The sequence below is a fragment of the Dermochelys coriacea genome, chromosome 7 (genome assembly GCF_009764565.3).
Source record: "Dermochelys coriacea isolate rDerCor1 chromosome 7, rDerCor1.pri.v4, whole genome shotgun sequence".
NCBI lineage: Eukaryota > Metazoa > Chordata > Testudines > Dermochelyidae > Dermochelys > Dermochelys coriacea.
The window spans coordinates 49,038,753-49,065,772 of NC_050074.1; the positions used below are offsets into that span (position 1 = coordinate 49,038,753).

The 27,020-nt window shown below is 47.1% G+C and overlaps 1 protein-coding gene across 3 annotated transcripts in view; it reads left to right on the forward strand.

Annotated features, from left to right (window-relative positions):
* GNAI2 (G protein subunit alpha i2) overlaps nt 1–27,020 on the forward strand; it is a 201,083-nt gene that overhangs the window by 57,429 nt on the left and 116,634 nt on the right. The window contains exon 2 of one of the 3 annotated variants that reach the window (XM_038408898.2): nt 19,341–19,484. The exons of 1 other annotated variant lie outside the window; for it this stretch is intronic. In XM_038408898.2, coding sequence (XP_038264826.1) covers nt 19,341–19,484 — 144 coding nt within the window. The remainder of the gene's footprint in view (nt 1–19,340; nt 19,485–27,020) is intronic. One more of the 3 variants, XM_043518365.1, reaches the window with a different exon arrangement.

Consider the following 27,020-nt stretch of genomic DNA (forward strand, 5'->3'; position numbering starts at 1 on the left):
AGGGAGGGGGGGAGATGCAGGGCATTCTGGGTCCTGTCCCAACGCACCGTGATGCATCACTTCACATCCCAGCAATCCCTGTGCTTCCGTCCACATTTGGCGCCATCTTTCAACATTTTTTTATACTGCGCACTAGGTCTTCCCTTTCGGTCTGTGGGAATGGATCCCAACCTGCTGAGGAATATGCTGATGGGTCTTGCAAACACGTCACAAATTGCAGTCGAGTTACTCCTTAAGCTACAAACTGACAGTGAGGAGTCCAACAATGTTGACGCGCATAACGCGTACAACCGGAGATTGCTTGTGGCATTCACAGAAATGCTGACCACAGTGGAATGCCGCTTTTGGGCTCGGGAAACAAGCACTGAGTGGTGAGATCACATCACCATGCAAGTCTGGGATGACGAGCAGTGGCTGTAGAATTTTTGGATGAGAAAAGCCACTTTCATGGGACTGTGTGAGGAGCTCACCCTCACCCTGCAGCTCAAGGACACGAGATTGAGAGCTGCCCTGACAGTGAAGAAGCGGGTGGCTATTGCAATCTGGAACTCCAGACAGCTACCGATCGGTCACTAACCAGTTTGGAGTGGGAAAGTTAACTGTTGGAATCGTGTTGATGCAAGTTTGCAGGACCGTTAATCGCATCCTGCTCAGAAGAACCGTGATTCCGGGTAACGTGCATGACATTGTGACTGGCTTTGCAAGTGGGCTTCCCTAACTGCGCAGGAGCGATAGATGGGATGCATATTCCAATTCTGTCACCGGCCCACCTAGCCTCCTAGTACATAAATTAGAAGGGTATTTCTCTATGGTTCTCCAGGCGCTTGTGGATCACCATGGGCATTTCATTGACATTAGCACAGGCTGGCCTGGAAAGGTGCATGACGCATGCATCTTTCGGAACACAGGCCTGTTCATGAAGCTGCAAGCCAGGACTTTCTTCCCAGACCAGAAGATCACCATAGGGGAAATCGAAATGCCCATTGTGATCCTTGGAGACCCCGCTTACCCTTTAATGCCGTGGCTCACGAAACCCTACGCAGGGAGCCTTGACAGCAGCAACAGGCCAAGTTGGTTGACTGGAATGTGCTTTTGGCTGTTTAAAGGGCCACTGGCGCTCTCTATATGGAAAGCTGGACCTGGCCGATCACAGCATCCCTGCGGTTATAACCGCGTGCTGTATGTTCCATAACATTTGTGAAGGGAAGGGTGAAAGATTCATTCAGGCATGGAACTCGGAGGTTCAACACCTGGAGGCTGAATTTGAAGTGCCAGAGAGCTGGGCTATTAGAGGGGCCCAGTGTGGGGCTGCAAGAATTAGGGATGCCTTGAGGGAGCAATATGAGGCTGAAAACCACTGGTAATGTTTGGTGCCCTGCACAGGACTGAAGTGCAGTGGTTCCAATGTTAGTAGGAATCTGTGTTTGCTACATATGATGCACTGACTTGCAGTGTCTGTTGCTGTCGTGGGCTAAGATATCTTTTACTTAATGCAATATTAAAGAATGTTTTCAAAGCCAAAAAATTCATTTATTGAAAAGAAACACAACTGCTTGGAAAACAGGGCATGACACATCTGTGCGGTTTGGGACGAGAGAAGGGGGTGGGGTGGGGAACGGGACAATCCGAGATTTGCGTGTGTCCTGTTATCATACTCTGCCTTCCTGTCTGGAGTCCTGTGCAATGAGTGCTGCACTTCAGGCTGGCTAAATGCATGGTGATGGGGGTTGAGTGCAGTGGGTGATGGGGGTTGAGTGCAGTGGGTAACGGTTGTAGTTTGCAGGGCTGGGTGGTGAAGCTACAGGTGTTGGAGGCAGGTGGTGGCGATTAGAACCCGGATGTTGGGGAAAGTGGGTTGGTGGTGACATGGGGGCACAAAGGAAAGAGTTTTGGGACAAGGTCTGCGGGGGGACAGGCATGGAAACGCTCAGCTTGCATGGTTACGAGCGCTTGTATTGAGTCTGCCTGGCGCTCCATGATGCTTAGCAGCCACTCTGTGCTTTGGTGCAGGCGATCCGCATTCTGCTGGCGGACCCTCCTTTCACTCTTCTGCCACTCCTGCACTTCTTGATTTTCATTAAGGGAGTGCTGCATTACTTCATGCAGCATGTCCTCTTTGCTTCTACATGGCTGCTTCCTGATTCTTTGGAGTCTTTTGGCCAGTGATAACAACGATGTTTGGGATCTCAAGGTTGCATCTGTAAAGCCAAAATGCAACACTTAACAGAGGCAGCATTGTTTACACCAGACAGAGCAATGATTTGACCATACTTAGACAAGCACAGTGTACACAGTTGCAGAAATTGCCCATCCCAAAGCGAGTGCACGTAACCCACGGGAGCCCCAAAATGGTGAGCACAGGGGCAAGGTGGACTAATTGTTTCACGGCCGTACTGTCCTCTGGGGTTCTGTGCCTTGGGGAGAGCCAACAGCTGCAAGGGGCCTCTATACTGAACACTGTCCCCACATTTTCCACAGGATGAGTTCGTCCTGGAAAAGATCTTGCTGCTGAGTGTGACCTAGGAAGCAAGGGAGGGTCTTCTACTACAATGCAGCTTCCGCCCTGGCCCATATGCAGCTTGCCTATGTGCAGCAATGGTCCCCCCTCCCATCATGGCACAATGGTGCAGACATGTTAGCCTTACTGGGACAAGGAGCACAGTAGCTCTGCCAAGAAACCTGCGCAAGCGGATTGCCCAGCGTTTGCGTGAGACCTTTGAAGAGAGCACTGAGGCCGATTACTGCGATGTGAGAGAGCACATCAATGCCCTATTCCACATCTTGGCATGCATGCAGCCCTAACCCTCCTCGCCCCAAGAGCCTGCACCGAATAACTTCCTTCCCAAAATAAAAGCCGCTTACTGGGAACCTCCTCTGGTGTTTGTCCTTCCCCAAGCACCGGCCGCCGCGACTGGCTACCTTCTTCCTGGTTTGAGAACAGCTCCTGGCTGCCTGCATCTAGGGATGCCAGGGTGTCTTCCTCCACTTCAGCACCCTCGCTCCCGCTTTTGCTCCTCCTCTTCCTCCTCCTCCCTTGTTGAACTGGGCTCTGAAGTGTCCATGGTGGTCTTTGGAGTGGAGGTGGGGTCATCCACAAGTATCGCGTCCAGCTCTTTGTAGAAACAACAGTTTGTGGGGGCAGCACCGGAGCGGCGGTTTGCCTCGCGGGCCTTGCAGTAGGCATTCCGCAGCTCCTTCACTTTAACCCTGCACTGCAGTGCGTCCTGGTCATGGCCTCTTTCCATCATGTCCCTTGATATCTGCCCGAAGGTATCGTAATTCCTAGGGCTGGAGCGCAGCTGGGACTGGACAGCTTCCTCCCCCCAAACACCTGAGGTCTAGCCACTTTGCCATTGCTTCATACTGGGGATTGCCTGGCCCGTGGAGGCATGGTCACCTGGAAAGATTCGCTGAGAGCACTCCACGCCCGGCTGAGCAAACAGGAAGGGGATTTTCAAAATTCCCAGAGAATTTAAAGGGCGGGTCTAATGGTTGGTCACCTTAAGACAGGGCAGTAGAGTTCAAAGTGATGACCAGAGTGGCTAGAATAGGCATTATGGGACACTTCTGGAGGCTGATGAGTGTATTAATAGATCAGGGCATCTACACTGGCGCTGCGGCACTCCATGGAGGTGCATTAACTATAGCAATGAAAAACCCCTTCCACTGATGTAGGCTGTATCCACGCTACAGGGTTACAAGGGTGATGGAAGAATTCTTTTGTTGACCTAGCTACTGCCGCTCGGAGGGCTGGGTTACGGAAAAATCCCTTCCACTGCTGTATGAAACGTCTATGCCATGGTGCTGTGGCTGTGCCATGTAGTGCCCAGAGTGTAGGCATGGCCTTACTTTCGCATCCATATTCTCCCCTTTCCTTCACTGGTGTTCAGAGGGGGAGTCCAGAATCTATCCAGCATCTGTCTCTTAGGTATGTATGTATATGGCCTCTGTTGCTGTAGCACCTGACCACCTCGCAATCCTTAATGCACTGACCCTGTGAGACAGGGCAGGGCTGTTAACCCCATTGTAGAGATTCAGGAAAAGAGGCACAGAAAGGCTAACAGTCTTGCCAAAGGATAGTACAGGAAGTCTGTGTCAGCGCAGGTATTTGAACCTTGGTCTTTCGAGTAGTAGGCTAGCACCCGAACCACTGGGCTCCCTGGCCAGCACCTGGCAATTCGAGCCAGTGGCAACCCCATACAAACTAAATTGGAGTCAGTATGTTTACTAGGCAAATGGGATGGTTTGAGAGGCAAATCCAAATGAAAAGCTTTCCATGCAAACTATATGGTAGGTTTATTTTATAGAATTGTATTGCAGCCTAGCTTCCAAATGATGTCGTTTTTGTTTAAGACATTGCATGTTCTGTACTGGCACCATAAGCGTGCTTGGCATTTTAGGGATGATCAGGGCACTGCCCAGCCCTGGGGAGTTCACATTATAGATAGGTATGGCAAGTTTGATTCAGGGAGAGAAGGAACTGAGTCTTACTTACAGACCAGGTCTACACTTAAAAATTAGATTGACCTAGCTGCGATGCTCAGGACCATGAAAAATTTTACTCCCTGGCCAATGCAGTTAGATCAAGCTAACCCCAGTGTAGAAACTGCGAGGTTGATGGAAGAACTCTTCCGCCCATCTAGCTGCCACCTCTTGGAGAGACGGATTAGCTACTTTGACGGAAAAATCCCTTTTGTCAATGTGTGAAGTGCCTTCTCTACAGTATTTTATCTGTGCTGATGTAGCATAGACACACCCTCAGTAGCATGCTGTTCTTTTTCCAGTTTTCTTAGGGCTTGTCTACACTGGCATGTTACACCGCTGTAATTTTCTTGCTCAGGGGTGTGAAAAACACCCCCCTGAGGGCAGCAAGTTTCAGCGCTCTAAAGCACCGTTGTAAACAGTGCACCAGCGCTGGGAGCCACCCCTCATGGAGGTGGCATTGTTAGGGCGCTGGGAGAGGCAGTGCTTTTAACATTGCCAGTGTAGACTAGCCCTTAATGTGCGTTTCCAGGGCTGGAGAGGAAAAGGCATCATTGGAGGTGAATAGGGGCATCACATTTTGGGGAAAAACCAGGAGCATGTGTTTGCTGTTTTAAACTTGCTATTTATGTGGTTATCTGATAGAGAACGTCTAGAATGATTATTACACTACATAACAAACCTTTGGGAAGATATTTATTGACCCTCCTGCTTCAGGGCTTAAGCCGATCTCTGATTAGAGTCCAGGATGCAACCCAGTGTTGGGGCAAATTATCCCACATCCGCTAATGTGGGCTTCTGACACCTTCCTCTGAAGCATCTGGCTCAGACTGTCAGATACAGGATATGGGACTAGCTGTACCTCTTCTCTGATCCAGTTTGGCACAATTCCTGCATAATCTTCCTCTCCCTGCCTGCTTATGATAATGAACTAAGATGCTACTCACTATAGGTCGCATAGACTTTCTTAATATGATGCTCCTTAAAATAGTTTTCGGAGTGGTAGCCATGTTAGTCTGTGTCAGTAAAAACGAGGAGTCCTTTCGTGAGCTTATGCCCAATTAAATTTGTTAGTCTCCAGGGTGTCACAGACACTCGTTTTTTCTTAAAATAGTTAGCAACGGTGACATTAAAATGATCATAATCCAGCTTTCAGAGTTGACCCATAGACTTTAGATGATCATGATGGTTCCTCCTGGCCTTAGTCTGAACTCCTGCAGATTGCAGGTCACAAAGACTTCACCACCCACTCCTCTAGTAGGCCCACAACCTCTGGCTGAGTTACTGAAGTCCTTAAATCTTGATTTTTAAAAAACAAGTTACAGAGAATCCACCATTTACTGTAGTTGAAACCGACAATTGACCCATGATGCAGAGGAAGGCAAAAAAACAACCAGAGCTTTACCAATCTGATCCTGGGGAAAATTCTTTCCCAACCTTAAACATTGTGATCAGTTAGACCATGAGCGTGTGGGCAAAAGGGTTGTCTTCTGCTGAGACCAAGCAGACACCTGGGAAAGAATTCTCCGTAGTAACTGAGAGCCCTCCCAATCTAGTGTCCCATCTCCAGCCATTGGAGATATTTGCTAATAATGCCTCATGGAGAAGAACAGAAACTATTTGTGTTCCTCTCAGAACTATTGTTTCAGACTCTCTGCAGAGCCAGGCAGTCATCACTTCACTGGTTACCCCATTTTCACAATGTGAATGTTGTCTTCGCAAGAGGGCATGAGATGGACTTGGTTAAATTCTGGAGCATGAGATGGCAGCATGCTAGGGAAAAAAGCACCAAATTCAGATCCTGGTGTAGGGGAGGATTTAGAAGGAGGGGAGAGAATTTGCCTGACCTACAGGATCAGGGAGGTTCTTTCAAGTACAGGGACTGCATGAGAGAAGGCCCCAGGTCTGGAGGGTCAGCGAGGTGGAAGGAAGTATGGTGAACATGTTGGAGTATAGATAGGGCCTAAATGGGAGAGTTGCGATGGTAAAATATAGGTCAGGGGTTAAAGCATAGGCCTTGAGGGTAAGAATGAGGAGTTTTCACCATTTTGAAAATGGTGACATGCTTTAATACTGGAAGCTGCTCTGTTGCTAGAGGCCAGATCCCACCACCTGTCTCATGTTAAGTGCCACTTTGTTGTGGCATGTGATGCTCCATGGCTAAGAATTGCAGGTTCTGGACTTGCTGCTGCTGCTGCTGAAATGAAATATCCATTTTCCATGATCACTCTGATTAACAAAGAGGCCTTATTTGAATTCTGCCCAACGGCTTCACAGAGGGTTGCCTTCTGCTGAGACACCACTTATTTACCCCCTACAGACAAGGCCTTAGTGCCTGATGAGGTGCTAACTACATTCATGTAGCACATTTGAGGCCTGAGAATAAGTTTTTGCACACTCTCAGCACTTGAAGATGGACACTTAACCTGGCTAATCAGGGTGGATTGTGCTCTCAAAATTAACGAGACTAAAGCACTGTAATGAATAAAGGGAGATTTAAAAAAAAAAACCCACCAACCCCTGTTCAACTTGAAGGGCTAGATTGAAAACCATTTCAGATTATGGTGTACACTTTGCTTTCTCTAAAAAAAGGAAAGGAGAACTTGAAGTGAGCTGTAGCTCACGAAAGCTTATTCTCAAATAAATTTGTTAGTCTCTAAGGTGCCACAAGTTCTCCTTTCTTTTTTTGCGAATACAGACTAACACGGCTGTTACTCTGAAATGTGCTTTCTCTGAAAGGGTCTGAACACCATTAGGCTGTGACAAGTTCAGAATCTGTTCCCAATATTGTTTGTTCATTGTCTGTGCTGGGCCATATTGTATTCAAAATTGGGGTAAAGAGCTTGATCTTCCCTTGTTCCCCAGGCATGTATGTTTGAAGTTTTGGGACCAGATTCTGAACTTCTTTACAGCTATCTAACTCCATTGGAGTTGCTCCTGACACTCACCAGTGTGGTGAGAGGGTTCTTGAAGAATGCATTAATTTTTTCTAAACCTTCTGTTTGTGGCTCAGCCCCTCCAGTGCCTCATCTATGCTAGGGAAAAGCATTGGGTTAGAAAACGTGTTCACAATTTTGCCATTAGTATGAACCAAGATGTGACTGTCCTTGCCTGCACTAAGGATGGAATAATGGGGTTAATTAACACATTTCTGAACTCTGTGTGCTCTATCCCAGTATAGAGGAAGCCAGGTTGACTTGTCTGCTCCCTTGCTTTCTGGTTTGGGACCCTGCATTGCCAACTCTCAGCTGTGAAATGGATCTTTTTCAGTAAAGTTCCTCCTTCCCCTTCCTTTCCAAATGGATTGAAAGAGAACTGGTTGTTGACTGGACTAATTCAAGAGGGGATGTTCAGGAATGGAATATGTTTGGAAGTGAGGGTGATGGAGCCAGCACCCTCTGGAGTCAGGGGGACAATCCTGGATTCCAGCCATTGCTGCCATATTATTCAAACTCCGTTCTCTTAATGATGGGAGCATTTTAGAAATCCAGCTGCTGCAGCAGATGAGTCATCGCCCATCTTGAATGTCATGAAGGCCAGCCTACTTCAGGGAATTTTAGAGATTCCCACTGGTGTCTGCTGTCTCAGCTGTACCGGTGGGAGCTGTCATTAAGACAAGGCTGCAGAAGCTTTACGCCATGTCCGCTCACCCTGGTTAATTGATGTGGTTCTAAAAATGTAGAAGCTGCAGGGTGCTTTTCTGCACTATGGATCCCACTGGTCCAATGGAGCAAATGGTAGGAAACAGTCTCTAAAATTTTTTAGAATAGACAATGCCTAAGTGGTTTATTCCCAGCTGGGAACATCCTAGCTGTGAAAGATGTATGGAAAAAACAAGGAGTCCGGTGGCACCCTAAAGACTAACAGATTTATTTGAGCATAAGCTTTCGTGGGTAAAAATCCCGAAGGGGGTTTTTACCCACGAAAGCTTATGCTCAAATAAATCTTAGTCTTTAAGGTGCCACCGGACTCCTTGTCGTTTTTGTGGATACAGACTAACACGGTTACCCCGCTGATACTTGACAACATGAAAAAGAAGGCTTTCTGCAAATGTAAAAGCACTGCCTGGGATCCCCAGAACGCATGGTGCTGTATGTGTGACGGGATTGTATACGCTGTTCGTCTGATTTGTTACTAATCTTTCTCACCCCGCTTGTCTCTTCATCTATCTCGTATGTCCTTTGAGACATGTAGGCTGAGCTTTCTGGGGCAGAGGCTGTTGACTTTGTTTGTACAGTTCTAGCACAATGGGGCCCTGGTCTTTGACTGGGGTGCTGCCATAATACAAATAATTAGAAAAAATTAGTTCTGAAACAGAAGCTTTAATTTGGAAATTGGAGTCAAAAGGGACAAATCTCCCGAGTTAGAGAATTCCAGTGGAAACAGGACAGTGTGAATAAAAGCAAGGGATTTCGAGTTGGCAAAAAGGTGGTTTTTGTTTGTTTGTTTGTTTGTTTGTTTTTTTTTTTTTTTTTGCTTTTAAGTCTTGGAGACTAATTGAAAGAGTTCAAATTGGTGAAAAAGCCACTTGCACAACTAGGGTGAATGCAGTCAAGAGAATTTGCAGTGACCGCTCTATTGCATCTTAGTTAAAATGTCACTTGCAAACAAAGGTGAGTGAATTCTGTAGCTGAATTTCTTCTGACATCACAATTCCACCACCTAGCAACTTGGGGCTTGTCTACACTGGCACTTTACAGCACTGCAACTTTCTTGCTCAGGGGTGTGAAAAAACACCCCCTGGGTGCTGCACGTTTCAGCACTGTAATGTGCCAAATTAGACAGTGCATGAGCATTGGGAGCTATGCCCCTCATGGAGGTGGTGTGTGTGGGTTTAAAAAAAAAAAAAAAAAAGTGCTGGGAGCACTCTCTCCCAGCACAGTGCTGCAACCAGGCAGCAGCGCTTTAACGTCGTCAGTGAAGACACACCCTTAGAGTGTGATTTCTTAGGTCTTGTCTACACTTACAGCGCTGCAGTGGTGCAGGTGCAGTGCATAGTGATGACGTTACTTATACTGACGAGAGAGCTTCTCCCATTGGCGCAGGCACTCCACCTCCCCGAAAGGCAGGTAGCTGTGGTGATGGGAGCAGTCCCCCTGGCAACAAGTACTGTCTACAGCGAGAGTTAGGTTGGCATATCCACATCTCTCGTGTATGTGGATTTTTCACACCTGCGCTGCCCTCTTTCCCTCCAAGGCCCCGCCCCCTTGCACGGCCCCTTCCCTTGAGGCCCCATCCCTTGCTTGCTCTTCTCCTCCCCCTTCCATACCAATTGTTCCCCCTTATGTCCAGTAAAAAGTTATGCGCCATCCCCGCCCCCCCAGTTCCAGCACTCCTGTAAGCAGCCACTGCTGCTAAAAAGCCACTTCTCAACACTTCATCTCAATTCTTGCATCTTCCCCTTCCACAAAGGATTCAGTTTTATTCTCTGCCTTTCCTCCCCTGTTCTCAAGGTAACTCAGACTTGTTTGGTGTTCTCATCACATCTCAGTTTCAAAGGAAATCAATTCTATGTAAACCGGTTTATGCAAACCTGGGCATCCTAGTGTGAAGGCTTGCATGGCCTTGTGGAATTGCCATAGGTAGGGATGCTGGAGTGAAGAGCAATTGTTTTCTTTAATTGAGCCTAATAGAGACAGGTAGAGGATGACACATAGCTGCATTAATGAAGAACAGATTTATTTTTACAGAAGTGATTGTTGTAATTACTGCTCAAGATAATGATTATAAACAGATGCTTCTGTTTTTACAGCTAGTGGGAGTGATCACCTCAGGCTCTTCGGATTTCAGTACTGTGAAAACAGGCTTGCTTCAAATTGGTACGTGGTGTCTGACTGGAGCTTTGGGGTCTATTTTCCCAGCATTGAAGGGACCATGTTTGCCTGGCTTATGTTCTTATTGATGAGAATCTTGTATGCCGTGGGAGCACATACCTGTTACTGAAGCTTTTAAGGGTAATATTGACTTTTTTCTCTTCCCTGTTTCAGTGCTCAAGAATAGCTTGCTAGATTTACTTTAGCAGCTGAAATGTTAACTGTCTTTAAATTGTGCTCTGTAACTTCTCTGAGACACTGATACCTCTGAGTTGGGATTCTTCTTTCCCGCTTCCTTCTAGAACCACTTTCTTCAGCCTGAAGGCAGTGATTGGTCCTAGTGATCTAGTTTTCTCTGAGCTGTACTTTGGAAATCAAGAGAGAATTGTTAGCATGGAATGAAGCTTATGCCTAGCCTGTCCTTGTGTCTTAAGACTGCAGTCTAATCTGCATAGTGTAATGCATGAAGAAATTCACTTACAGCTGGAAGGAACCAGAGAAATTTCCTTCCCAGTATCGCTCTACTTCCTGGGGTCACTGGTCAGTCTCCGACACCCTGTAAGGTAGTGGGGGGTATCTTGGTGCTTAACATCAAGTGGAAATTACCAATAACCAACTGTATGAGTATGTCGAAGCGGGACCCTGAAATAAATAGAGACAGATTGGGAAGTTCCCTGCAGCTTTCAAAGATTCTGTTTAAACATGGGATACTATGGCCTTCAGAGGTGGAAAAACTCTATATGGGACAGGCTAAATCTCCTAACTGTTCCCCTTTTGTAGAGAATCTAGGGGGTGGGGGGTCAGCCGTCTTTTCTTCAGCCTGTAGCACAAGGGGCGGAGCCGAATGACAGTGAAGGATCACCTAGAGAGGGTGCCCTTAAAGCTCTTACAATTTTGAAATACTTTACTGGTCTGAGAGAAGCTCTCTATAGGCTTACTAAAGAGTGGTGCTAGATGCACTGAAAACATTCAGTGTGTCTACTGGAGCTGGGAATTGCACCTCCTGGCCTCCCGGATGGGGACATACCCTCAGACAGTTTTCTCTGTCCGCCCTTTAGAGCCGGTCCACTCTATACCTGAAATGCTGACAGGTGAGGGTTTTTGTACCATAATTGCACAAGAACTAGACAATCTGTCATGTATCCCCTAATACTGAGCAGCTGTCTGAACGTGCTTCAGGGACACGTAACTGGGCTTTGTGTCCCTAAGGATGTCTGTAGCACCTCATGTTCAGCAGCCCTTGTAGCTAGAAAGCCTCCACTACAGCTCTGTGCCTCAGTTTCCCATCTGTAAAATGTGGATAATGGCACTTACCCTCCTTTGTAAAGCACTTTGAGATCTGCTGATCGGATGTGCTGTGTAAGAGGTGGGTGGTAACAATATTATGAAAATGAAAGCAATCCTTAGCATGGTACTGTCAGTAGGTGATCCCATCTGCCTAAGTGGCCAAAGTATATCCCCAAGTTTCCAGTCCAATTGCGTTGATCTTCTAGTAGCCACCTGGCTGAGTTGATGATTCCTGAGTGTTCACTAATGTCCTAATGCTCTCTTCCCTGCCTGCCTTTCAGAATAGTCCAGTCCTCTTTCCATTTGATCTCAATGTAGGCTCCTATTCATAGAATCATAGAATATCAGGGTTGGAAGGGACCCCAGAAGGTCATCTAGTCCAACCCCCTGCTCAAAGCAGGACCAAGTCCCAGTTAAATCATCCTAGCCAGGGCTTTGTCAAGCCTGACCTTAAAAACCTCTAAGGAAGGAGATTCTACCACCTCCCTAGGTAACGCATTCCAGTGTTTCACCACCCTCTTAGTGAAAAAGTTTTTCCTAATATCCAATCTAAACCTCCCCCATTGCAACTTGAGACCATTACTCCTCGTTCTGTCATCTGCTACCATTCCAGGGTCCCTGTGGCCTCTGGATAGAATATAGCACTGCATAAAAGATTTGGGGGGCTTCCCAGTGGACTGAGTTTCACTGGCTGCCTTTTGACCACCTTGGCCTCATTGGTTCCTGAAGGAAGAGACTCTGATACACTGATGAGAAACACAGTATATGAGGCATATGTTTGGTTCTATGAAAAGGCTTTGTTAGTGACATGGCCTTTAAAAGTCCCATGGCAGTGCTGAGTGAGGGAAAGAAATCTGAATCATAGAATACCAGGGTTGGAAGGGACCTCAGGAGGTAATCTAGTCCAACCCCCTGCTCAAAGCAGGACTAATCCCCAATTTTTGCCCCAGATCCCAAATGGCCCCCTCAAGGATTTGGACTCACAACCCTGGGTTTAGCAGGCCAATGCTCAAACCACTGAGCTATCCCCCCCGCCAAGTTCTTGTTTGCAAACCCAATGTGATTTTTCTTTCCTTCTGATCAATCGCACACAATTTCAGCCAAACAGTATATTTCAAGTTAAGTTAAAAAACATTTGATCCAATTTACTGGGGCGAGTGCCATCATGGGAGTAAGGTGCTGCGTCCCTGGCCAATTCCTCCTAATGGTTCTCTCCTGGAAGGGCCTATAAGGAAAGCTAGCTTGGGAGGGAAGAAGCTATTGAAAGTCTCCAGTCCATATAGGTAGGTGTAAGGGGACAGTGTGGCAATGTCTTGGTACATTTCCCAGGGTAGGTACCAACCAGAGCAGCTCCATCAGTAGCTGCAGCAGTGCTAGAGTAGCAGCATCACTGGCACTCTAACCAGCATGTTACCTCATCCTGCTCAGAGAAAGTTTAGATAACGTGATTACAAACTGGCTGTCAATTTGTAGTACCGGCACTGGCACTGTTGCTGCAAATGGTGGAGATGCTCAGTCTGGTGCCAACAGTGGGAAACATTGGGGGTTGAAATAACAGAGGGTGGGCTTTGGTAGGGCCCAAAATAGGCGGCAGCAGCTGAAGGAGTAGAGGGGAAGGAATATTTAGTGGCCCACTTCCAAGAGCATTATTGATCACAGGGGAACTGGGAGTCCTCAGGAACAGTGAGTCACTGCATTGCGAGTCAGATGGTTCAACACTCTACCTGAAGGATGCTGACTCCCTGATTCTGTAACTAGGTGCAGGAAGACTGTCTAAGATGATGAACATTGTGTGGGGGAAGGACAAAGCCCTAGTAACTCCATAAGGAATGGACTGAAGAAGTGGTGGAAAGGTGCTCCCATCATCTGCTGTAATAAATACGCTCCCATCATGGGACATGTTGAGTGAAATCTTGGCTCCATTAAAGTTGATAGGAAGTCATCCATTGATATCAATGGGGTCAAGATTTCATCCATGAAGGGTTCTGAGATGTATCAGGGAAGGATGTAAGGTACTGGATTCTGAGCTAGAGGTCACTAGAGATTTGAGAATATGGATAACCCATTCCCGAGTGTGCTTGAGAAAATAAGTTTTGGCCAGATGTTTGAGGAATTGGGGCTTAAGGGGATGAGTTGAAGGTCTGGATAACCATTTCAAAAGAAGCACAATCAAGAGTTGAATGAGGGGGAGACTAGCAAGGAGAAGTGACACTCTCCAGCACATAATATAGCATAAAGACCTAAGACCCTTAAACAGACTTGGGGTAGAGTATTTTATGATTGTTAACTTGCTGAGCTGCATATCTGACTATTGAGGCTTTTCTTGGTAACAATAGGAAGTAGGAGTGGAATGGATTACTGTAGACATATCATACAGTGAGTTGGCAGCAGTTTTGACTAAATTTAAGAGTAATCCTAAATTTGTAATTGCTGTATAGATAACCTGTACTTACTTTCTTACAGCATAGACACATTGTGCAAAATCAAACTTTAGAGCTCAGTAACCCTTCTGCGGAATGTCTAAACTCTGTGCTTGTTACCTTATTCATATCTGTTTTGTCTTATATGGGAACGGTCTACGGGAAATGCATTCACAACCTTGGCTGTGTTTTGGAGGCACCAGTAGAGAAAATCTTGGAACCTTTGGACCTCCAAGTTGAATCTGGGTCACTGAAATGGCCAATGTAGGTTCCTCAATTTTCTTAAGCTCCGTATTCACCATTAAAAGTCACTATTGTACCCAGGGTGGTATGATATATGTTATATCAGATACCATACTTTCAGCATCTTTGGTATTGTGGGGTGTGGTAAATGTTCACTTGTAATAGTGACTACTGGTAGCACAGTGAGAAACCAAGAATTCTCTCAGCCATGGTGGTTTCCTTCACCTACCTGCCCAGGATGGACTTTGTAGGTAAGTATCCTTCAAGCATTCTTCTGTGCATTGCGTTTTGAGAGCCTGAGCTAGGAATCATAGAATATCAGGGTTGGAAGGGACCTCAGGAGGTCATCTAGTCCAACCCCCTGCTCAAAGCAGGACCAATCCCCAACTGAATCATCCCAGCCAGGGCTTTGTCACGCATCACCTTAAAAATCTCAAAAGGAGAGTCCACCACCTCCCTAGGTAACGCATTCCAGTACTGCATCACTCTCCTAGTGAACAAGTTTTTCCCAATATCCTACCTAAACTTCCCCCACTGCAACTTGAGACCATTACTCCTTGTTCTGTCATCTGCTACCACTGAACAGGCTAGATCCATCCTCTTTGGAACCCCCTTTCAGGTAGTTGAAAGCAGCTATCAAATCCCCCCCTCATTCTTCTCTTCTGCAGACTAAACAATCCCAGTTCCCTCAGCCTCTCCACATAAATCAGGTGCTCCAGTCCCCTAATCATTTTTGTTGCCCTCCGCTGGATGCTTTCCAATTTTTCCACATCCTTCTTGTAGTGTGGGGCCCAAAACTGGACACAGTACTACAGATGAGGCCTCACCAATGTCAAATAGAGGGGAATGATCACGTCCCTCGATCTGCTGGCAATGCTCCTACTAATGCAGCCCAATATGCCATTAGCCTTCTTGGCAGCAAAGGCACACTGCTGACTCATATCTAGCTTCTCATCCACTGTAATCCCCAGGTCCTTTTCTGCAGAAGTGCTGATTAGCCAATCGGTCCCCAGCCTGTAGCGGTGCATGGGATTCTTCCGTCCTAAGTGCAGGACTCTGCACTTGTCCTTATTGAACCTCATCAGTTTTCTTTTGGCCCAATCCTCTAATTTGTCTAGGTCCCTCTATCCTATCCCTACCCTTCAGCGGATCTACCTCTCCTCCCAATTTAGTGTCATCTGCAAACTTGCTGAGGGTGCAGTCCATGCCATCCTCCAGATCATTAATGAAGATATTGAACAAAACCAGCCCCAGGACTGACCCCTGGGGCACTTTGCTTGACACTGGCTGCCAACTGACATGGAGCCATTGATCACTACCCGTTGAGCCCGACAATCTAGCCAGCTTTCTATCCACCTTATAGTCCATTTATCCAGCCCATACGTCTTTAACTTAGTGGCAAGAATACTGTGAGAGACTGTATCAAAAGCTTCATTGCTTTGCGCTCCTTGTTCCTTCCAGCTGTACATTACAAGTCTAGAGCTACATATCAAAGCGCAGTTGGAAGGAATGATGATCCATGTTTCTAACGTGTGTTCTCAAAAAGCTACGCATGGAGACTTTGAGGTAAGTATCGGGAAAAATTCTGTCACCATTTGAATATTTGGTTGGAACAAGCTGCCAAGGCAGATTGAGTAGCTGACTGTCCCAGAGGTAACTCGGGCTGAGTCTGGAGACCCGTCTTGTGCAGTCAATGGAAAGCTTTAAAAGACACAATTGCCACATTAGACTCTTGAAAGAGGTGACTTGCTGCCCTTGTAAATATATGGAAAGCCATCAATAAAACTCAGGGTATGTCTTCGCTAGCAATGTTAAAGTGCTGCCATGGCAGTGGTTTAATGTACAGAGAAGCTAAATGCCTTCCTGTGGCAGCGCTTTAATGTGGCTGTGTAGTTGCAGCACCAGCAACTACAGAGAGAGCTCTCACAGCGCTGTAAAAACATCACCCCACAAGGGGAGTAGCTACCAGTGCTGGGAGCATGGCTTCCAGCGCTAGTGCACTGTCTACAATGCCACTTTACAGCGCTGAAACTTGCAGCACGCGGGTGTGTTTTTTCACATCTTTTGAGTGAGAAAGTTGCAGTACTGTAAAGTGGCAGTGTAGACAAGACCTCAGTGCTGCTGCCGCTGCTTGACTCACAATATTTACAAAGGATGAGTTTGAGCAGCTTGAACCTGTGATGGGATGAGTGACCATGGGCCGGGCTTCTAGATAAGGGCACTTACTTGTGAACAGTTGCAATGAAATGGCTGATTGGGGAGGAGCTGCATAGCATCTGCCACTGCAGTTGTCTTCAGTGAGTGGACTATGGCACCACAATCACAGTGCAGCATACTTGTTCTGTAATTGGCAGGGAAACAAGCTTGGAGATGAAGAGGGGACAGCCATGCCCTCGGAGGAGAATGGAATACATTATTAGTTCATATTAAACTGTAGGACCTTTCAGGTGATGCTGAGAGCCCTCAGATTATCAATTCATTAGGTGTTTGTTGGCAGTGATTGTGAAGTGACTCCTTAGCACTGTGACTGCAGAGGGTACTCTCTGTGGTGTGCTATTACAATTCAGTGCCTCTTCAGGCCCCCTTTATAGGCGTAAAGTGGAGCTGCTGGTGTACTGCTGTGAAACAGCCTTGAATGGAATAGTTATACCTCTTTTTTTTTTTTTTTTTTTAATTTTCCATTTCAAAATAATTCTTCTAACAAAGCTGCTGAGCTGAACTGGTGAGGCCTGATTAAATAGAAGGACGCTGGGATAACCTGGGTAGTGACTGTTCCTCATTAAGTCCATCTGCTCCATTACTTTGCTCGGCCCAGTTTGTAGTACTGCTTTTCCTAGACTATTGCCTAGTCTAATCATTCCTGATGGTCTAAATTTCTCTTTGCTTGGTTGGGCATGTCTAACTGTTTCTTTCTAAGCTGGTGCTCGCACCTTTCAAATACCGGTGGACCCTTGTCTCCTGCTTCAATCATCACCGTGTCAAGATATTTAGCTCTCTGGAAAGCTCCCTCCACATGAGTCAATTCTCCTGTCCCTTTATCACATTTGTTGCACATCTACATTTCCTCCAGTTCAATATCTTTCTAGTATTGAGGTGCCCAGCACCATGCTCAGTGTTGCAGATGTGGTCTCTGCAGAGCATCCAGGGACCATCTGTGGTGTGAGATCTTAATGCGTGCAGCTGAGGATTGAACTTGGTGTTGCTGTCTGCATTGTGCTTTGCTGCTGGTTCTCTCTGCCTTGGAACAGGTTTGCGATTCCTACACCATTTAGCTTTAAATCTGGGGCGTTCCCAAACTGAATCTCATTTTATTTCCTGCACCCTATTTCTGCCCTCTCAGTTTGGGCCTCTATCCTCTCTGGCATTTGTGGCCCCTCATTGAGGTTATTTAATTCTCTCTCTCAAGTATTTATCTGGCCCCCATTACCATGGTATCTGAGTACCTCACAATCTTCCTACTCACAACACCCTGGGAGGCAGGGCAGGGCTGTTGTCTCCATTGCACAGATGGGGAACTGAGGTGCAGAGAGGCTAAATGCCTTGCCCAGGGTCACAGGAAGGATGTGGCAGAGCCAGGGACTTGTACCCTGGTCTCCTGGGTCCATGGGACAGCAAGGAAAAGCTTTAGCAAATGAGAGATTTGAGGAAAAGTATTTATTTATTATTTCTGTAGATCTCAAAATCATCTAGGTGCTTTATAGCCTAATAATGTGGCCCCCAGCAGTTGGCCATCAAGAGATCTTGGTGTATTCAGTGTGGAAGGAAAAATGACTTCGGGCGACCTAACAGTGGTCATCTTCTATGTTTGTTTGTATTGCCATAAGTCTTGATTCATCAAAGGGATTTTTGATATTAGAGCTATAAACTTGCAGTTGTCCCTTGCCCTCGCCTGTTTGGTGAACTTCTTGTGGTGGTGGAGATGGGTCTTGAGAAGGGCTTAAAGTGCGGACAGGGCCTTGCCTTTACAGATCAGCTCAGGAAGGACATGCCACGTGTCAAGGTTGGTATGGGAGGAAGCCCAGCAATGGCTGTGGGGGAAGTGGCCGAAAAGTATCGAAGCCTGCCTAAAATACTGTGCAAAGGACAGAGGTTGGTTATTTCCCTTAGGCTGTGAGAAGAAATGTGCAGTCAGTGCAGCAGGGAGAATTTGAGATAAGTATCTGGAAAAATGCTATCACCATTTGAATATTTGGTTGGAACAAGCTACCAAGGCAGATTAAGCAGATGACTGTTCCAGAGGTAACCCAGGCTGAGTCTGGAGACTGTCTTGTGCAGACCGTTCAAGGGTAACTAAATCCATTCTGGAGGAAGAGCTCAGTGACCTGGAGTCTCCCTCCAGCCCTAGCGGTTCTCCTCCCCTTGAAGTTGCTAAGATCTCTTTTCATTGTGTGAGATGCTGTGGTTAAAGTTATTTGCAAGGCCAGAGGCTCAGGGCTCCAAAACTTTCCTTCCAGACTGAAACTTGTCACCGTTCTCCACCGGGGGAAGTTTTTTTTTCCAAAAATGGGACCAGAATTGTTTCAGGTTCCTTGTGAGGAATGGAAGGTGGTAGGGACAGGGATGGAAGCTTTAGATTCCTTTGTTTGCCACCTTCAATCCAGAAGACTCTCCTTTAAAAATATAAATAACCCCACCCTCTTGTATGTCTGATGGGTGCTTTAATCTTTTGAGAACAATGAAGTAGGTGGGGTCTGAACTTGACCTCCCTTGGCAATAGTAGACTTGTAATCTAGAGAACCATGTCTTTTGAGTTCACAGTATTCAGGAGCATTTCCTCTCTTAATCCACTGCTGTGGGGCTGAGAAATACTGAAGACTTTTTTGTGGGGCCAATGCAGTGGCAATATCTTGTGCTCGCCCTGCTGGCTGTGCAGTTAGCATGCCCTTGGTAGAGCTGGAGAGCGCATCCCAGATGGCTGCCGATGCCTACAAGTGCTGGTTTAGTTACTGTTTCGTCACCTGGGCACCTTTTCTTTGCTTTCAGTGTTCTTCTAGCACAATTTGTTGTGAAACTGCATCTGGGAGTAATTCAGGTCTGGGAGATAGGAGTGGGAAGAGAAATCTGCCTGAGACCATATTCCTACCTTCTTCCACAGCAGCAGTGATCAGTTTGGCATCCGAACCTCCATGGTCACTTGGATTGCTAGGAGGTCTGAAATGCAACTCCCACCCCGGGGCTGGCCAACCGCCTGGTTTGTATGCTACAGAGCTCCACCCCCTGAGGAGATGGAAATGTAGTGGTAAGACCTATGAATCCACTTACTTCCATCACAGAGGCCTCCCACTTTGCTAACATAACTTTGGTAGCAGTTAATCCTGAACTGCCGGACCTGATACTCAGATGGTGGCCGAGTACCTGGTGGCCTAGTTTAGTTTTTGGTATGTAGTGACTTCTGATGGGAAATCTGCTTGAGGAACAAAACCACCCATGAAGAATTTCCTCTCCTGTTTAGATGGCATTTTAGAAATATTACTCTGTTTTCCAGTCCAGATTTGTTAGAGTATATGCTTCAAGCTATTGGACTGACCTGGCCTGTCTCAGAGTGTAACTAAATTAATGTGTTTTTGGAGGGCATTAACAGGAATTAGCTTTGTATTAGTCATTCCTCAGTCTAAGACAGGGGTGGGCAAACTTTTTGGGCCGAGGGCCACATCTGGGTGGGGAAATTGTATGCAGGGCAGGGGGTTGGGGTGTGGGAAGGAGTGTGGGATTTGGGAGGGGGTGTGGTGTGCAGGAATGGGCTCAGGGCAGAGGGGTGTGGGGTGTATGAGGGGGCTCAGGGAAGGGGGTTGGGGAGCAGGAGGGGGCTCAGGGCAGGGGTGCAGGAGGGGTGTGGACTGCAGGAGGGGGCTTAGGGCAGGGGGTTGGAGTGCAGGAGGGGTGCTGCTTACCTAACGCAGCTCCGGGGTGGCAGCGGCATGCACTGGAGCCAGCCTGCCCTGGCCCCATGCCGTGCCGCTCCGGGAAGCGGTTGGCACTATGTCCCTGCCTGGCCCCGGGGGAGAGGGAGAGGAGGGGGAGGGGGAGGGCGCACAGGGCTCTGCGTGCTGCCCTTGCCATGCCTCCAGGTACCTCCCTCGAAGCTCCCATTGGCCGCAGTTCCCTGTTCCTGGCCAATAGGAGCTGCGGGGGGCGGTGCCTGGAGGCAAGGGCAAGGCATGGAGCCCTCTGCCCCCCCCGACCACCCCCTGGCCCCAGGGATGTGGTGCTGGCCGCTTCTGAGGGCGACGCGGGGCCTGCAGCATCACGGGGGGCAACTCTGTGGGCCGGATCCAAAGCCCTGAGGGGCTGGATTCAGCCCACGGGCTGCAGTTTGCCCATCCTTGGTCTAAGAGCATGGAGAAAATGGAAGTTATCCGAAAGATCAGTGACCTGTGATCAGCTGACTCACTTCAAAACACAACACATGCTTGAGTTAACTGACAAGGGGACTTTCTCTAAGCAAGTTAATCTGTTTGCTTGCTCTAGTTATGGAGGCAATGTACAATAAATACTATGTTACAGGACGTTAAGATCTTTGGCTCTAAAAACTGCTGTGTGGATTATTTTTCTGCAATGTAAAGGGGGAAAAAGGTAGGGAACAGTGTTTTTTTTTTTTTACAGTTCTGCAAACAAGCAAATTAGCTTTGCAAGAGAAGCTGCTATCCTGAAGATGAGCAGAGGGTAATTTGCAAGGGAAATGGCTAGGGCTCTCGATTAATCGCAGTTAATTCACAGGATTAATGCAAAAAAAAATTGTGATTAATTGCGTTTTTAATTGCCCTGTTAAACAATATAATATCAATTGAAATGTATTAAATATTTTAGGTTTTCATATATATTCTGTGTTGCAATTGAAATCAAAGTGTATATTTTTTATTACAAATATTTGCACTGTAAAAATGATAAACAAAAGAAATGGTATTTTTCAGTTCATCTCATACAAGTATTGTCGTGCAATCTCTTTATCCTGAAAGTGCAACCTACGAATGTAGATTTTTTTTGTTACATAACTGCACTCAAAAACAAAACAATATAAAACTTCAGAGCTTACAAGTCCACTCAGTCCTACTTCTTCAGCCAATTGCTAAGACAGACAAGTTTGTTTACATTTACAGGAGATAATGCTGCCCTCTTCTTAGAATCATAAAATATTCGGGTTAGAAGAGACCTCAGGAGGGTTGGACTTTGTTTGTTTGACCTTCTTTTACACCCCTCTGTGTACTCATTGCCTAACTTTTAAGCGTCAAATCTGAGTGTCAGTAGAAGCAGAAACAGCACATTTCTTCTCTCAAACCTTCCAGGAGACAGGCGACTTCATGGAATAGGTGGTGTGGCTCTTGCTGCCTATGAGCGACTGGGGGATACTCTTGATCTGCTTCCTCAAAGCTGCTTTGCCAAGGATACCAAGCATCGGTCACCTTGTGGGGTTCAGTTTCTCAGCAGGAAGAGAGATGGACTCCAGCCTTTATATGCCTACTAATTAGAAGCAGAAAAACATGGTGGCAACATGGAATCAAAAGCTAAAATGAAAAACTGGGTCCTGAAAATCCTTGCTAACCATGTCAGCAGGTTTGGAAGGGTGGCCCAATAAACCCCATTCCATGCAGTTTGGTAGCTAATGATTTTATCTCCTTAACTGATCTTCAGTTCATCTATGCTCTATTTTTTGCCTCTTTATGGGGTTGTTTAAAAGCCCTTGGTTCCATTCTAGGCGTTATTTGCTTAATTCCGAACAGAGATGTATTTGGGTGACTTATCACCTGATTGAAATGACTGACTTAAGAGAGAGCACCAGCAGACATTGACATGCGCCTGTTTGAGACGCCCCTGGAAAGTCTCTACAAAGATCAGGGGAACTATGTGGGGCTGGGTGAGCTGTCAGCTTCTCAAAAGCCGATGGTAGTGGTGGCTGCTTGGTGAACTGTTGCTCCTCCTTAGAGTCCAGTGCCCCAATAATCTCTTCAAATCTCTGGTCAGATACTGGTAAGTGAATGGGTTGAAGAGTTATTCTGGAATGTTAGAGACCAGATTGCTGCTACTCAGAGGAGACACAAAGTGCAGCACGCACCCCAGTGACTGCTCCAGTCTTAGCACGACCCCTCACATCTCTATTATGTAAGTGGGACCTATAAAGATTCCATGTCCCACCCAGCACACATCAGTAAGCACTACGGGGTGGAACCCTTCTCTGTGGGGCTTATTTCCATGTTGCAGATTAGGGCAGATAATTTATCCAAGACAGTGCTGACCTTCGGGTTTCTGGGGAAATTGCCAATGACATTCCCAGCTGGGCAGAGGATTCTGGGGCAGGTCAAGGGTTCGGAGGCTCCTGGGCAGCATTGGAAGCTCTAGCAGAGACTGGATTCCTATTACATTCCCGTTTGTTAGCACAGCGGAGCATACGTTCCTGGTGGTAGAGAAGGAAATGAGGCAGCACTGATGAATTGCCCTTAAACTCTTGGTTTAAACAGGCTGAGATCTGAGAGGCAGGGCAGGCTGTGGAGGAGACAGCTCTCTCTGACAGCTGGCCTCATTACAGGGGCCCTGAGTGCATGAGGCCAAGGAGGACCTTTGAGCCATAGAAGTAGGCTGCCAATCTATAGGAAAGCACTGTGGTCAGTTGTCTGTCTCCGGGGCTTCCCATGTACAAAAATGGGTGGAATCCCTCATGTGGCTTTGTGCGGCTCCTGAGAGAGAAGTCAGTGGGATGAATTGTCTCCTGTGTAATGATGATCTTCTGAGGCCATGGCACTTTTCCTTGGCATGCAGCCATGGAGGTGGTTCTAATCAATGGAGTCTTGGGCTGGCTCCATCATGTCCCATCAGTGATGAGCTGGCCGTCACATTTTTAATTTAGAAGTTCCCTTTATTTTGCTGGGGGTTAGAGAAGCTCCTCCCCCCCCCCCCCCCCCGTGAATGTCATAGAAACTATGCCGTGCCTGTAATAGTAAAGATTGGATGTAGAGATAAATATAGCTTTAGGGTTAGCGCTGACCTTGGCAAACTGCATTTCTGATTTGACACAATCTGGCCCGTCTCCCGCTGGCGGCAGTTAAACATGAAAAAACAAAGCTGGATTATTCTCCCTCGATCTCTGCCTGGCTGGGGCTTTTGAAATCTCATCACTGTTTGGTTTGGATCTTGCCTTTGGACCAGGAATGAAACTAGCCTTCTGTCATTGCCACAGCAGCTCAAATGGTTTCCCCATTCGTTTGAAGACGTGAGTATCTCGGATTCCAGAACTCTTTAGGATTGGCCTGGCCTTTATTGTCTTTAAGATGAAAGCTGGTTTCTGTAAAGCTGCAGAGTGATGTGTTCCCAGTGTGCATGGAATTTCCTCCCCCTGCACCACAATAAGCGTACATATTCCTGATTTGCATTCTGGGGGGATAGGGAATAACTTGATTCCCTCTTCTGAGAACCAGCATCTGAGCAAAAGCTAGTGTTTTTGGAGGATGTGAGCCTTGTAATTGCAGTTTGCTTAAATTTTAAGAGCAACGTAAGGAATTGTGGGTTTCAGAGTAGCAGCCGTGTTAGTTTGTATTCGCAAAAAAGAAAAGGAGTACTTGTGGCACCTTAGAGACTAACTAATTTATTTGAGCATAAGCTTTCGTGAGTTACAGCTTACAATGAAGTGAGCTGTAACTCACGAAAGCTTATGCTCAAATAAATTAGTTAGTCTCTAAGGTGCCACAAGTACTCCTTTTTCTTTTTTTAAGGAATTGTGCTGGCCCTAAATGTTGAAAACAAATCCTACTTCCAGCAGTGAGTACAGGTTTGGTGTGATCGCCTACCTGCCATGCTGTGATTTGAACTACTATGAAGACCTTTTAAGCCATGCTCTGCTTCTCAGAAGTAGAGTTTTAAATGCAGGTGGGTGAACCAATGCAAGCCCTGGGTAGTTCTACAATGCTGCAGTTGTCATGTGGAGTGACTGGGACCATTGCATGCTGGGTCCTTCTAGTTTCTGCAGGTTGTGGTTCCATTTAAAGAGGGTGGCCAATGGCTTTGGTTTGGGCATAGTGTGGGTGCCTAGATCAAACACAATGTGCAGGCTCATCAGTCAACAGAGTGGCAGCTTGTTTGCATACCAGGCAAATAGCATCCTCCCCAAAGAGCATACGCATTGGGGTCATATTCCTGGTGTACAAAGTAAGCTGAGACAACAACCGCCTGCTCTGGAGATTGATATGCTCAGATTAGCAAGTATATTTACAAAATAAAACCCTGCTAGGAAAAGAGCCCAAAGAGAGGCCTTGTCATGCATGTGAGGTGTCCAGCGAGGCTGGCCTGGCCACCTGTTCCCCCTACGCAGGGAAGGAATTAGAACCAGTTAAGTTCCCACAAACTGGCTGCCCCCTTCTGAGGTTGCTGAGTTGCAGAACAGGCTGGTAAGAAACCCTGTCTTGCTTAAGGGTTGCCCCTTCTCCAGGCTTCATAAAGCCACCCAGACCAAGCAGACAAAGGAGTGTTTCATATAAGCCATGTCCAGTGAGACATTCTTGGCGGCTGTCTCCACTGCAGTCGGAGGTGTGATTGCAGGACTGTACATGCACGGGAGTTAGTGTGGATCTAGCTAGATCAGCACTAGCTCGCGAGGATGTGCCCAGAGTCCTGGGTGGGTTGGGCTAGCATGTGCAGCTGTCCATGTTGCTAGACCTTCGCTGCTATGCTTTCTTGAGTTAGCTTTGATCTAGCTAGCTCAAGTGTGCCTGCATGTGTGTGCCAACACATCACTCACTGTCTAACCTCTGATTGCAGCATAGATGGACCCTTAGTGTGATTGGCTCCCCCAGCTCTTCTGGCAGCCGCACTGGAGTGGAGCCTAATGACATGCCCCTTCCCCAAGCAGGAGGGAAGATGTAGTCGTTGTAGTGGCAAAGCCTGGCACATGGAGATGGCAGCAATAATCTCCAGCATCAGTCATTGTCAGCACTCGTGTAGCTGTCCTGCTGCTGTGTCAGCATCTGCCAGCCGTGGTGCATTTTCCCAGCTGACATCTCTCAGCTGACTCACTCCCTGCGTTTTGACAGGTTAATTTTAGTGTAATCTTTATTCCCCCCCCCCCCCCCCCCCCCGTAATCTCATCCCCACTGTGGCATGTGATGGGTCAACTCTGCCATCAGCCATTTAGAGTCCATTTAAAGTGCTGTGCAAGGCTTCTTTTAAACACAGGATGCCACTTCTGTCTGACCTCAATCACAGTGCTGGGGGCTGTCATTTGGGCTGGGCCGGCGTTCTGCACTGCTGTCGGACTCTTTCTGAAGCGACCCACCTCGTGTGCCCCACAGGGATGCTTTTGTTCTAGCAAATCTCTTGGATGCAAAATGCAATTTGAAAGGTCGGGAACACAACTGTGCAATAGCTAAACATAGGCACGTTGGATTTAAAATAACTTCTCTTTCTTGGTGGCTAGCTTGTGAGGTGGGCCCAGCCTATGTTGGGCTCTACTGATGTAGGTGCCCCATGGGGTTGGGGGGAGGCAGTTGTGGGTCAGGTTCAGTAACCAGTCCAAAACCAGCAAGGACTAGTATATGTGCATGGATTATAGATTACATGTTGCATTATTTCATGAAGTAAATGAGATCATGTCGTGGTAGAGCTTAAAATTCTCAGCTAAACAGCTGCTCCTGCCCTCTGCCAGACTTTTTTATTCCAGAAAGATTGCCTTCTGATTGATGCCATCAGAACAGCTGGGGAGTGTCATGCTGCAAAAGTTCTCCTGGCAGCCTGCTGTGCCCTGTCCCCAACAGGTCACTCAGTGCCCTGGCATCAGTGCCATCTTCCATATCTCCTCTAGCTTCCTCACCTGTCCATCTGTGGCTTCTTTCATGAACAGGCCTGTGGAGCTCTTTTGATCATTCCTTCTCCAGCCCCACCTGTGGCACAGCTTCAGATCTCAGTCAACTGAAAGCCTTCCAAAGGAGATGAAACCCAGGGCCTAGCCTGTATGATGGTATGGGCTGCTTGAGCCTTCCTGAAAGCCTTATTCCCTCCATTCCCATCTCTATACTGCCTAACATCTCCGCAGTTATCCCCAGTTTAGGGGGACCTGAACTGAGCTCCGTTCAGACCAGAACTCTCTAACAAAGCTGACCGGTGTTCGGGTGGTGATTAAGTCCATGGAGCTGTTTTTTCCAGAGAGATCTGAGTGCTGGATTGCCTTGCTGTTGTGAAGGAGTATCCTCTTGTAAGTTATTAAACCACATTTGATGCTGCGGCTGCAGGAAATAAACCACTTCTCGAAAAAACCATCAGTGTTAAATTCATTCCTAGTCATGCAGGTTTGACACTAGAATTGCATAAGTGTAGAACTAATTGCTGTATGGGTATTAGTGGACCCGCCTACATATATAAATGTATCATCACTCTAGTATCTGAGCACATCACCAGCCGTAACGTATCAAACCTCAACCTCCCCCAGGAGGTGGAGAAAGTAGTATAATCCCCGTTTTACAGATAGGAAAACTGAGGCCCTGGGGGTGAATTGCCCTGTCTGAAGTTGCACAGAGGCTTTCTAGAAGAGCCTTGAAGGCGCACGTCGTCTCCTGGCTCTCACTCCGGTGCCATGACCACTAGGCTATTCCTTCCTCTGCTTCAGTGTTAGCGATGGCATAACAGTCAACTCGTTTTTAAATTGAAATGCTGAAAACACTACAATACATTGCTGGCTCTAGGACCCTGTAGAACCGTCGATCTACTCATCAGTTTTGCCTGTTGGCTATTCCATCCATTCCCATCTGAGGAGGCAGGCTGCTTGTTTGAACTTTACTATGGTTCCCTCCCCTATCTC